Consider the following 13,301-nt stretch of genomic DNA (forward strand, 5'->3'; position numbering starts at 1 on the left):
GAAGTCATAACAATTCATAGGAACTAGCAGCAGTGCTGAGGCGGAAAAGGTCTGTACCACAGGGAGAGACGGCACTGGAAACAGAGCCCTGGCAGAAAGGTTGTGGCTGTAAATAAGGCATTAAATTAGTAAGATGGTGATGGAAAGATGGGGACATGTGGGACCTGGTAGAAACCAAGAAAGGAGTATGTCAGATCAAGATCAGGAATAAAGGAAACATAAACGGTGAGACAACAGATATAATTTAGAGAACAGAAGTATAAAATAACTGCTAAAAATGAAGCATGAAACAATTAATTAAAACAAATTAAATTGTTTGTGCAGCAATGCGCACAGCATTCAAAATGGAACAGGAGAACTGGAGATAATAATTTGTAGAGAGGAAGCAGTGTCATAGGGTTAACTGAAACATGACTACATAAAGAATAGATTGACAGTTAAATGGTACAGGATATAACACAGGATATAGCATTTAGATAGCACAATGAAGGAAAAGGAAGATTAGGCATTTGTACTTATTAGGGGTAACATAATAACAGTAATGGCAGCTCACCACCACCTTCTCAAGATCATTTAGGGAAGGCAATAAATGCTGGCCTAGCCAGCAGTGACCAAATCCTGTAAAAGAATGAAAAAATGTGGAAAAAAGGCATAACTAACATTAAAAAATAAGAAGGAATTAATAGGAATATCAGGTGAGGGAGAGGATATGGGCTTGAAAGCTCAGATCATGATCAAAGAAGACACTAAGGTTGCGAACAGTTTGATTATATCCGTAACAATGACCAGGAATGGGAACAGTCATACTGGTAAAGCTGTGGAGTGTGGGGGATGTTGGTGATGGCCATAGAGAGAGATGGCAGAGATGTTAAGCTAGGCGTTATCAGAGTACATGTGAAAGCTGGCCCTATGCTAATGTAAGGACATAAGAAATAGGAGCAGGAAAAGGCCATATGGCTTGAGCCTGTTGTGTTTTTCAATATGATCATGGCTGATCTACATTGTCGCCCATTCCTCATGTCTCTCGATTTCCTGAGAAATAAAAAAAAGTCTACCTCAGCCTTGAAAGTACTCAAAGTTGGAGCATTCATAACCCTCTGGGGTAAAGAATTCTCAAGGTTCACAGCCCCCCGTGTGAAGATATTTCCCCTCAGTTCTAAATAATTGACTCCTTATCCTGAGACTGCCCCTGTGTTTTAGATTCCCCAGCCATGGAATACAACCTCGTGGTGGCCACCTATTCAGCCCCTTCAGAATCATGTATGTTTCAATGAGATCCGTTCTTATTTTTCTGAACTCGAAATAACATAGACCCAATGCACACCACCTCCTATCACAGAACAACTATCTCAACCCAGGAATCAATCTAGTGAACCTTCACTTTACAACCTCCAAGGCAAGTATATCCCTTCCTTAGAATTGGAAACCCAAACAGCGCACAGTACTCCAGATACTCACCAAAGCCCTATACAAAATCTCCTTTTCATGTACTCCAGTATTATTACTTATGTACTTAAACATCAAGATGCCATTTGCCTTCCTAATTGCTTGCTGTATCCTCATGTTAGCTTCCTGATAGAAGCAAAATACTGCAGATGCTGGAAATCAGAAATAAAAACAGAAAATGCTAGAAAAACTCAGCAGGTCTGGCAGCATCTGTGGAGAGAGAAAAAGAGTTAAAGTTTCAAGTCCGTGTGACTCTTCTTCAGAGCTAAAGAGAAGTAGAAATATAATGGATTTGATACTATTTAAGAGGGGGTGGAGCAGGTGGAGCAAAACAGAAGGTCAGGGATAGGTGGGAGCTAAGGAGAGATTGACAAAGATGTCATGGACACAGGGCAAAGGGAGTGGTAATGGTAGTGTTAAAGACTAAAGAAGGTGCTGATAGTGGCATAAAGGTAAGAAAGCAGGATGTGTTAATAGCAGAACAAGGGTCAGCACTCTGTAAAAGAACAACATAGAACAAGTGACAGATCACCCTGTGTGTGTAGGGGAGTGGTGGGGAATAGGATAAAATAAATAAATAAATAGGAAAAATATTTTAAAGTGAGTAAATAAATAAAAATAGCAAAGAAGTGGACTAAAAAAGGAGTAAGCTGTTGAACTCAATGTTAAGTCCGGAAGGCTGTAAAGAACCTAATCAGAAGATGAGGTGCTGTTCCTCCAGTTTGTGTTGAGCTTCACTGGAACAGTGCAGGAGGCTAAGGGCAGACGTGTGAGCATGAGAGCAGGGTGGTGTGTTGAAATGGCAAACAACAGGAAGGTCTAGGTCAGACTCGCAGACTGAACGAAGGTGTTCTGCAAAGTGGTCACCCAGTCTGCGTTTAGTCTCCCCAATGTAGAGAGACTGCATTGGGAGCAGAGAATACTGTAGACCAAATTGAAGGGGGTGCAAGTGAAACGCTGCTTCACCTGAAGCTGTGTTTGGGGCCTTGGACAGTGAGGAGGGAGGTGGTAAAGAGGCAGATGTTGCGCCTTCTGCAATTGCATGGGAAGGTGCCCAATTTCAGACCAAGAACACTCTCCTCCATCTTTAGCCCCTTTTTAATCCAATTATTTATTTATTTATTCATTCATTTATTTTTTAATTTAAAAAAATGCATTTATTTTATTTTTTAAATTTATGCATTTATCCCTTATCCACAAACGCTCACCACCTACCTACCCAGCCAGACACAGGGCCATCTGGCACCTATTTTTATGTTTTGCTTTCATAGAGCACTGACCCTTGTTCTGCTGTTAACACATTCTGCTATCTTACCTTTGTGCTACTATCAGCACCCTCTTTAGTCTTTAACGCTACCATTAACACTCACTTTGTCCTGTGTCCATAACATCTTTGTCAAATTTCTCCTTGGCCCCCACCTATCCCTGACCTTTTTTGCTCCACATGCTCCTCCCCTGTTTAAACAGTATAAATCCATCACATCTACATCTATCTAGCTCTGAAGAAGAGGCATGCGGACTCGAAACCTTACCCCTGTTTCTCTCTCCACAGATGTTGCCTAACCTGTTGAGTTTTTCAGTATTTTCAGTTTTTATTGCTAGCTTCCTGAATTCCTTGTACAAGCACACCCAAGTCTCTTTGAACATCAACGTTTACAAGTTTTATGCCTTTTAAATAATACTTCGCTTTTCTATTCTTAATACCAACATACCAATACCATTATACCCTACCTGACATCTTATTGCCCTAAGGAGCTGCCCTGCAATGCCGCCATATCCTTTTGTTTTATAAGCCTATGTATCTCCTCTCCAGAACCCTCCCCCGCTCTATTTAATTTAAAGCCCTCTCTACAACCCTAGTTATTTGATTCGCCAGGACACTGGTCCCAGCACGGTTCAAGTGAAGCCCATCCCACTGGAACAGCTCCCTTCTAGCCCAGTACTGATGCCAGTGCCCCCATGAACTGAAACTCATTCCTGCCACACCAATCTTTGAGCCCCACATTTAACTCCTTAACTTTATTTACCCTATGCCAGTTTGCGCATGGTTCAGGTAGTAATCCTGAGATTATTACCTTGGAGGTTCTGCTTTTTAACTTAGCTCCTAATTGTTCAAATTCTTTCAGCAGAATCTCATTTCTAGTCGTTGGTACCAACGTGGGTGACGACAGCTGGATCCCTCCCCTCCCACTCCAAGTTCCTTAGCTCTAGCACCTGGCAGGCAACACAGCCTTTGGGACTCACTCTCACGGCTGCAGAGAACAGTATCTATCCCTCTAATTATGCTGTCCCCGACCACTCCTATGTTCCTATTTCCTCCTCTACTTGAATGGCTCCCTGTACCACGGTGCTGTGATCAGTTCGCTCATCCTCCCTGCAGTCCCCACTCTCGTCCACACAGCTTGCAAGAACCTCATAACTGTTGGGCAATTGCAGGGGCTGAGGCTTCTCGAACGCTATCCCCGGGTCCCCATACCTGCCTCAGCTGCAGTCACACCGTCCTGTCCCTGGACACAGACCAAATTTGAGTTACCTAATCTGAGGGGTGTGACGGCCTTCTGGAGCAACGTGTCCAGGTGACTTTTCCTCTCCCTGATGTGGCTCAATGTCTGCAGCTCGGATTCCAGATCCTCAACTCAGAGCCAAAGTTCCTTGAGATGCAAACACTTACTACAGATGTGTTTGCTCTGGATCACCTTGGTGTTCGGCAGCTCCCACATGCTGCAGCAGCAACACATCGCCCATCCTGCCATCGCTGTTATTTTATTTAATTTATTAATTACTCTAATATCCCTGCTCTTTACACTTTATTGAAATTAATTACTTACACCAGTATCAATCTTATACTTAACAAGCTATTTTTACAAAAGAGAAAATAAAGACTAGTGATCCAAACACTAACTATAGACCTTAATTTTAATCTAAAGGCCAGAAATACTCCTCAGTCCAACTCATCAATTAGCTGCTATCCACTCTCTTTTAAAATTAAATCTCCCTGTTCTTTGTTTTAAATGGAATCCACACACTCACCCACTCTCTGTTTTAAATAAAGTCCACATGCTCACTCCATTCTCTGTTTTAAATGGAGTCCACACACTCACCCGCTCTCTGTTTTAAATAAAGTCCACATGCTCACCCCGCTCTCTGTTTTAAATTCAGTTCAGTCCTCCAGCTCCTATCTGCCGACGGACAATAAAATCAATGAGTCTTAGTGGGGGACAAATGGTCTACTCATGCTGTTCTTCCCTGTGGACCCATAATTCTGGCTCTACCTGAAAGAGTTCTCTGCAAGGTCTACTCCCTACTGGGAGCAGCTGTGAGGGTAACATGAGTGCAGCCCTGACGAAATAAGAAATCATATTGCTTTCAGTGCGCCATGCACACAAACATTATGTGAGGGTATGGGAAAAATTTCATTTCCGCTTACAAGTGCCTGAGTTCACGGGAGAGCTGAGTACTGTGCAGGTTCTGACACATGCACTGGGGGCAAGGGGTCTGTATATCAGCACAGTTTGATGCATGCAAAGGATTGCACCAGCAGCAGGACTGATGTTAAGTAGTGCAATTTAACTCAGCTGTCATAAGTCAAGGTGAGAATAAACTACAATGTGTGTTACAAATAAGGAGCCGTGGCCTCCCAGCCAGCAGAGGATTGAAAACAAAATAGTAGTGGTAAGTATTGCCAGCATAATCTGCTGGGATCTGTTAGTTATCAAGTTGTGACGAACCTCTCTGCCATGTCGCACCCTTGCAATGGCCTCTGCAACATCCTGGTCCTCATCATCACCTTTCCTGTCCTCATCGTCAAAGGAGACATTTAGGTCTTCCATGTCTCCCTTTGTTGCACAAGGTTGTGCAGGGTCCAGCAGACAACGATGGTCTGGGCACTCTCTGTGGGCAATATCGGAGAACCCCGCTTGAGCGGTCCAAGCATCTGAACTTCATCTTTAGGAGTCCTATCGTCCGCTCAGTCTTGGCTCTTGTGGAGGCATGTGCTGCATTGCACCTCTCCTCAGCAGCACTCTGTGGACAGTGAACTGGCTTCATCAGCCAGGTCTTCTAGGGGTATCTGTTATCCCCAAGAAGCCAGCCCTGCAATCGTCAAGATCCTTGAAAAACCTGTGGCACCTGGGAGTGGGTCAGAATGCAGGTATCTGAGGGAATGCATGAAACAGGGCACAAACATACAGAATTCGCCACCTGAGATCATATATTAGCTGCACGTTCAAAGAGTAGAATTCTTTTCTATTGATGAAGGTGACTGGCTGATGCCAGGGAACTCTCAACAGCACATGTGTGCATTCAACAGCCACTTGTACTTGACTGCTGCAAAGTCCAATGCCCTGGCTGCCCAGCTCTAAAGATCCAAACAGAATTTGACAAATTGGCGCACTCTCCTGAACAGAGCATCTGTCACCTCCCCAAAGCACTTGTGCCTCTCTGACTGAGAAATGCTACACATGTCTCCAGTGGAGCCCTGGAAGGAGCCAGTGGCAAAGAAGTTTAGGGCTGCGGTGACCTTTAATGCATGGGATTGCTTCTAAGTCCTTGCGGTCGCAAATCTTCATGGAGCAGCTGACACATGTGATCATCAGCATTCCAGGACATCCTAAGGTGCTTCAGACATTGCCTTTCACTCATCTGCAGGTAGATACATTGCCTGCAATATACTCAAATTCGGGCCAATGTGCACCATTGCACTGGCCACTGGTCGCCACCATCCTGACCTTCTTGAGGCTCTGCTGCTTCTTGCTGCTCTGGCCATTGCTGCTCCTGGCCCCGTGCTAACCTGCACCAGCTCCTCCTCATCTGGACCAGAGCCAGGAGAAAGGCAGGGATGCCTGGACTCTGCATCACCTATGCTTAAGTGGATCTGTGAACAAATTGCAGTGATCCATCTATTCAGCAGGTTCTTCGTAGGTTTGCCTCCACCTCTGAGCCTTTAAGCTGATGCTAAGCCCTGTGCCTGTTATCCGTCTAGACATGGCACCCCCACCAAATTCCTTCACAGTGTAGGGCATTCTGGAGGACCATAAGTGAGTGCTCCTCCCTTTATACATCAATGTGCATGGAGACATTGCGCATTGTTTGGGATGATGACAGCCATATGCGAGAATCCTCCCTCAGACACTATTCAGCTTCCCTCCATTACTCTCAAGTCCCTATAGAGACACCATTGCCTTGGCATCATAAAAAGGCTTTCCACATAAACCCTTGCCAGCCATGACAATTTACCTGGGAGAATAGAGGTTCAGAGTTGGGACTTTGCTACCATCCACCACCTGTTCCCCTTGGAGGCATCCACCTCCCTCCCTCCCTTCATCCATGCCTCTGGCAACAGCAGGTGCCAGTCAGCTCACAATGCATGACAGCTCCAGAGCTTGATGGGTTCTAACTGGAATGCGATCCATTAGTCATGGAGCAATGCTGGTTTATTGAGCATTGGAACCTCTAGAGGAGAGCTGGTTCTCCATGGAGTGGGCTAATAATTAATAGGGTACCCCTTCACTTGTCCCAAAAAATGAAGCATTTACTCCTCCCATCCAAAAAGACACTCCTCCCATATTGACTGCTTGAGAGGTTTTATGAACTGTGTAACAACCGTGACAACTTCAGCATGGTGCATGTGAGGTTTGCTAGTATGTCAAGCACCTTCTACCACCCCCCACCCCCCCCTCACCCCTGTTACCCACCAAAGTCCCCCCATTTTCTTACACAGTTACTGCCTTGTCATTCCTCTCCCTCATGTAATCCTTCAACCTCCTCCCCATTACCCTGGACCCTATTGCTATCTATGTGGACATTTCTGCTCTCCCCAAGCCCAGAACTGTCGACGCGTCCATGCCCCTCCTGACACTGACCCCTCCCATTCTTGAGGCCAGCTGTACCCTGGCTTTCCCCAATTTCATCCACGACCCACCCATGACCCTATCTGGTCCAACACCACTGCCGTCCCTGACTGTCACTATACCCTCTGCTTCCCAGCATCCTCATTCATAACCTTAGGACCATCACTGATCCCACCCTTTAGACTCATCTCTCTACAACACTTGCTGCCCAAAGAGACCATCCATCTCCCTACAATGGAACTAAGGCATGAGTGACAGGCTTATTCTCCTAACATGCCCCGGACAGTGTAGCTTCCTTTCCTGGACACCCTCCTAAATAGCCCTGGCTTACTTCTCAAGACACCCTCCCACTCTTCCCCACTGATCAGGCCTCCCTTTGTCCAGCCTATGTTCCACCCTTCATAGCTGACCCAGCCTCTCATGTCCAGCCTCCGCACAGCTTGGCCTACCGCCATCCGATCTCAATCAAAAGGCTGACATTTGTGAACGGTTCCCAAGAAGGGCAAAACAGTGGTGACTGACTCCAAGGTCTCGGAAGAAGTCTACCTCACCAGGTACACACCCCTTATATGCAGTCTTGAATCTAAATGTACAAATTTCTCACTTGCAGAGAATTTAATTTGGAGGGGGCGATTAAATTTGGCAAGTTGGCCTTTTAATGAGTTAATGCTAGTGCATGCAAAGGGTTTCCTGAAACTGTCTATCGTGAGGCTCAACCAACCTTTAAAGTTCCAAGAACTTAATTGCAAAAGTTCATCCGCCATTAGGAAACTGATTTTTGGTCTCCTGCTAAATTAAGTTTCCCCGCCCGCCAAGCTTCCTGGAAGATTCTGCTCCATGACTCTGCAATGGCGATTATATCAAACTCATTTATCTCCATGCTGCTAGTTCATCTGACTTTCTATGAAGGCTTCATGCATTCGGTTAAACAGCCTTTAATTTTTTTTAACCTTTTTTATTTGCATGAACTTTGTCCCGAATCTTCTGAGGAGTGGCGATCATCATTGGATTATCACTCATATAAACATAGAAAATAGGAGCAGGAGTTGGTCATTCGGCCCTTCAAATCTTCTGCACCATTCAATATGATCATGGCTGATGCTCTATCTCAATGCCATACTCCCGTGCTCTCCCCAAAACCCTTGATGCCTTCAGGGTCTAGAAATCTATCTATTTCCTTCTTAAGTATATTCAATGACTTGGCCTCTACAGCCTCCTGTGGCAGAGAATTCCATAGGTTCACCACTCCACTCTTATTTTTCTCCACTATGCCAGAGTTCCACATTTCTACCCGAGACTTCCAATCCCGGCTTCTCCAGAAATGCAAAGTGTACCTTCCCTCAAAGAGCTTCACCATAGTGCTGGAATGTCAGGGGAAGACAAACTATGTCCCCTTTTTACGGCACTAGCTGCCATATTCTAGAAAGTAAGAAGTTTAAATGTCTCAAAGCATCTTTGAAAAGCAAAGGAGAGAAGGCAAGTGAGAAAGGGGGGAAGGTAAGAAAAGGATAGGGTAGGTAAGGGGAGTGGGTAAGGGGGTAGGGTGAGTAAGGAGTAGGGTGAATAAGGAATGTGGTGGGTAAGGGGAATGGGTAAGCGGGTAGGGTGGGTAATGTAAGTAGGTGAGGGGATTGGGTGGGCGAGGGGTAGGGTGGGTGGGGGGGTAAGTAGGTCAGTGAGGGGTACAGTGGCAGGTGGGTAGGGTGTCAAGGTGCTAGGTGGGTAGGATGATAAGTGGTTAGGATGATGGGTGAGGTGGGTAAGTGGGTAGGGTGGCAGGTGGGTGAGTGGGTAGATGGGTCGGGGTGTAGTCGAGTTTGTTCAAGGTTGGGACTAGTCAGGTCGTGGGGTAGTTGGGTGGTGGGGGGCTAGTTAGGTTCGGTCAAGGAGAAATTCAGGGGGGGAGTCAGGGGGTCAAGGAGAGCAGCCATGTGTCAAAGGAGGGAGTTGGAGAGCCGGGGTTGGAGTTGGGGGGGTGTCAAGGGAGTAGCTTGGAAAGTCAGGGAGAAGTGTCAAGGGGTTAGAGGGGGGAGTCAGAGGTTCAGTGTGAATGATTGGAGAGGAAAGGATGGTTTGAGATGGGGAAGTAGTTTACCGAACCTGAGTGGCTCTTGACATTGAGATTGAAAGTCCACAGGCTATGAAGTTTGCAGTTTGAAAGAGTGAACATGCCGTTCTAAGTGCCTTGAGAAAGTGTTGTTCCTGGGTGAGTGCAGAATAGAGTAATGTTGGAAAGAGTTATGAGGGTGTGGGTGGTGAGGGATACAGGCAGTGGTCAGAGATGGTCTCTGTTGTGAAAGAGTTTGAGTGAGATGTTAAAACGGAGGGGGTGCTTTTGAATATTGTTTGGAGAGTTTATAGGGTGGGAGAGATTTAGAAAGAGTAAAGGGACAGTGAAATCAGAGGACAGAGGATAAGGTAAACTTAGCTGGTGATTGAAATTTCAATAGATAAGGAGTGGATCAGTGCAGTAGCTGAGGAAATCTCAATGGGAAATTCAGCACACAGCTTGGAGGTACAGGAGAGAATGAGGATTTGAAAGGAGAGAAATGGAGGTGATAAGGTAAAGGCATAGCATGCTTAAAGTATGGCAGAATATTAGAATATGAGGCAGTTGGTTGAAACAGATCACAGGAAAGCAGATGTAAGAATGTTTTCAGACTAGGAATGATAAAAAGTTGGAATAGATTTGTAATGGAGTGGCGGCAGTGAAAAGCTATGATCTATGACACAGTCATTTACTGGATAGTTAGATGATATGTTAAAGGAAGTAGTTTTTATTCGAGATGGATGAACTTAAGTCAGCTAAGTTCTTTATCTGCATTTATCTTGTGATCGCGAGAATCTCCATGTAATAATCATCACCTGATCTCATGAAAGAAAATTGAGTACTTGTTTGAAGTACCAGAGATCTCTCACTCAGAGAACCAGCCCGAGCATCTTTAGAGAAGAGCGGAGAATAATGGGGGAAAGTGCTGTTAAGTTAGTGATTTATTAAAGTTTGAGTCTTGCCTTGAACTAGACATTTGGCACAGTCCGTGCAGGGTTTCCGGGATAAGTACACATTACAGCCTCTTGCTCTCGTTGTCAGATTTGTCATCACAAGCTGTGCAGCATGTAGCTGTTTCCTGGAGCAATCCATCACCACCAAACGCTGAATCGAACCTGACTCACAAATGACAATCCCAGTTTTGTTGATCTGCAAGAACAATAGTGGGTTAAAAACCTGAATAAAGTAAGAGAGCATGTTACAATACCCAAGAAACAGAGATGTGCAACAGCAGAAAAGCAATATGCTGAGTTATAATATGCCTTTAAAGGATAGCAGCATGCCATCACTTTAAGGGAAGTATGTCATGTGATCCAGCCTCAGTTTCACTTTGGCCTGGAGGAGAACACAGACACGCAGCACTGCTCCTGATGTCTTCAACCTTTCTGTCCATATATATATGTTCACGTGCCTAGAATTAATAAATGAACCAACAATGTGTCTGCACAACCTCTTATGAGCGATTGATGCCTTTATATTATTATAACAAACACAGCATGGTGCACAACAGGATTAAACACAAATACAACCTGGTGAACAGTTTTAGATTGTGCTGCATGACATGAGATGCCCTTCAACATTCTGGTCAGACTGCAATGGAGTAATAGCATCAGAGAGTGCTGAAATTGCAGTGTGCTGACTGCACAGAAAAGTTTTGAACACAGTGCAGAGACAGCGCTCAGATTAAAGGCTGGTACGCAGATGGATCCCTCATGGTGAGTAGAAAAGCGCATGGAGAGGACCAGCACAGGTTAGCTGAGTCAGGAAAAGTGAATGACCAGGGTGTAGGCTGGATCAATAGCGAGTGAGGGAGAATCAAACAAAAAAGAAACAGTCATAAAAATTGGGTCAGAGAAGGTTGCGATTATAATGGGTGGAGCTTCAGAAAAACACGCAAAAGCAATTACATTGACACTCATCCCAGGCACTATAGGAGAAGGAAGTCAAAGGGATATTGTCAGAATGTCCTCAAAATACCCCAGTCTGAATTGGGATGTAGCTGACCTACTAACCAAATACAACATTTTTAAACAGTGTACAGTGCTATGGTTTCTTGATTCAGGTGTCAAAACCAGAAAAGCAAGCAATAAAAATTCACCTAGCAATTGGGAACAAAGGTCTACCCAGGCTGAACACGTCAGGATTAACAGCAGAAGAGCTAAAGGATCCCCAAAAGATATGGAATACATTGGAAGACCAGTCCAGTGAGAGGCTAAACTTCCGTATTCATTGACCAGAGTTCATATCATTTTGACAACAGCCTACAGAATCCATGGACCACTTCATCAGCAGATGCAGAGGTTTTTCACATGCAGAACGAGCAGACAGAATTGTTGAATTGGCTGATGCAGCTACAAAGAGCCATGCACTGATCCAAACAGACCGTACACAATTGGTGCCTTCAAGCAATAAGAATGACCATCCGGTATCCCGTCAGAAACATACAGGAGGTATTTGACAAACCAGAAAATGATGATGATGTACATGATGAGACATAGAATGGTGAACACATGTTTCATGCTGTCAATCTTGTGGAGAACATAGATGCCACCTCACCGTCTGAAGTGTTAGCCAAAATTCAAATTATCTGCCCTAAGAAAGTTGGTAACTATTCGTTATTGGCCAAGACTGACAGGGGACAAGTGGCAACATAGTACCTCTGTGAATTCTCAAAGACATGTATCCACAGGTATGGAAAGCCACAATGAAACATACTACTGCGCAACTTTCAGTGTACAACAGTTCACTAATTCTGTGCGCAGGATCCATAGAACTGGAATGCAAGTACAATCAATCCTCCTGGGTGCTACAGACGTTCTACATTATGGAGACTAAAGGTCCGGCAATTACCAACATGCTGTGACCTCATACTTGGAACAATCCATGGAATCAGTCAGATCTCATACAGCAGATAAACCTCAGAAACTACTCTTACCACGACCTAACAATGAAAAATCCAGAATGTTTCAACAATATTGGCAGTTTAAAGGGAATTGCAACATTAAACTTGCAGGAGAAAACAAGTCTGTCAATTGATCTAGTACATTTTGCGCAATGCAAATGCCAACAGTTGCAAGAAGAAACAGCAAAAGATTCCACACTATAGAAACTGTGGAAAACCATCACTGAAGGATGGCCTGATTCAATTCAGTATGTCCCCAACTATGTGAGATCATTTTGACCTTACCTGCGCAAGCTAGGCATCTCGCAAGGAGTCATTTTTTAAAGGCAGGCAGATCATCATCCCAGAATCTTTGTAACCTGATATTCTGCAATACCTTCATCACTCTCACATGGGCACAGATTGGATGAGAAAATTCGCAAGAAGACAGTCTATTGGCCAGGTATGAACAATGACATTGAAATCAACATCAAGAAGTGCAAGGGATATCAAGAGTATATGCCAGGTCAGCACAAAGAACCATTCATTCCACATTAAGTTCCTACCCATCCTTGATCCAAAACAGCATCTGACCTATTTCATGGCCACAGCACTGACTTTATCAGCATTGCAGGCTATTTTACTAAGCACCCCATTATTTAATAATTGTACAACTGTCCTGCACACTCTAAGTGTTATTTTCAGTTTATTTGATATGCATAGAGAGATCATTATGGCTAACAGTCAGCAATTTAATAGCAAGCCATTTCAGGATATGTATGAAAAGTGGAATATCAATCACACTACTTCTTGTTCTCATTACCCTAGATCTAACGGCCTAGCTGAATGTAGGATTCGCACGGTGAAATCCCAAATTCTCAAATGTAGACAAACAAAGCAGGATTTACACATTGCAATGTTACATCTGAGAGTGACATCTTTAAGTGCAACGATTCCACCATCAGCCAAGCTCATGTTTGGCAGACCAGTGCATTCTGCTCTCTCAGACACTAGACGGCAACTTTTAAAACTGCAAGAGATGATTACCAACGTGCATGATAAAAACATGGGTACA

At 44.4% G+C, this 13,301-nt stretch overlaps 1 protein-coding gene across 2 annotated transcripts in view; it reads right to left on the reverse strand.

Moving 5' to 3' along the window:
- Window positions 1–13,301, reverse strand: part of LOC121292987 — a 228,994-nt gene that overhangs the window by 181,738 nt on the left and 33,955 nt on the right. For both annotated transcript variants that reach the window (XM_041215514.1, XM_041215515.1), the window contains exon 5: window positions 10,308–10,494. In XM_041215514.1, the coding sequence (XP_041071448.1) occupies window positions 10,308–10,494 (187 nt within the window). The remainder of the gene's footprint in view (window positions 1–10,307; window positions 10,495–13,301) is intronic.

Source organism: Carcharodon carcharias, chromosome 21 (genome assembly GCF_017639515.1).
Source record: "Carcharodon carcharias isolate sCarCar2 chromosome 21, sCarCar2.pri, whole genome shotgun sequence".
Taxonomy (NCBI): Eukaryota; Metazoa; Chordata; class Chondrichthyes; order Lamniformes; family Lamnidae; genus Carcharodon; species Carcharodon carcharias.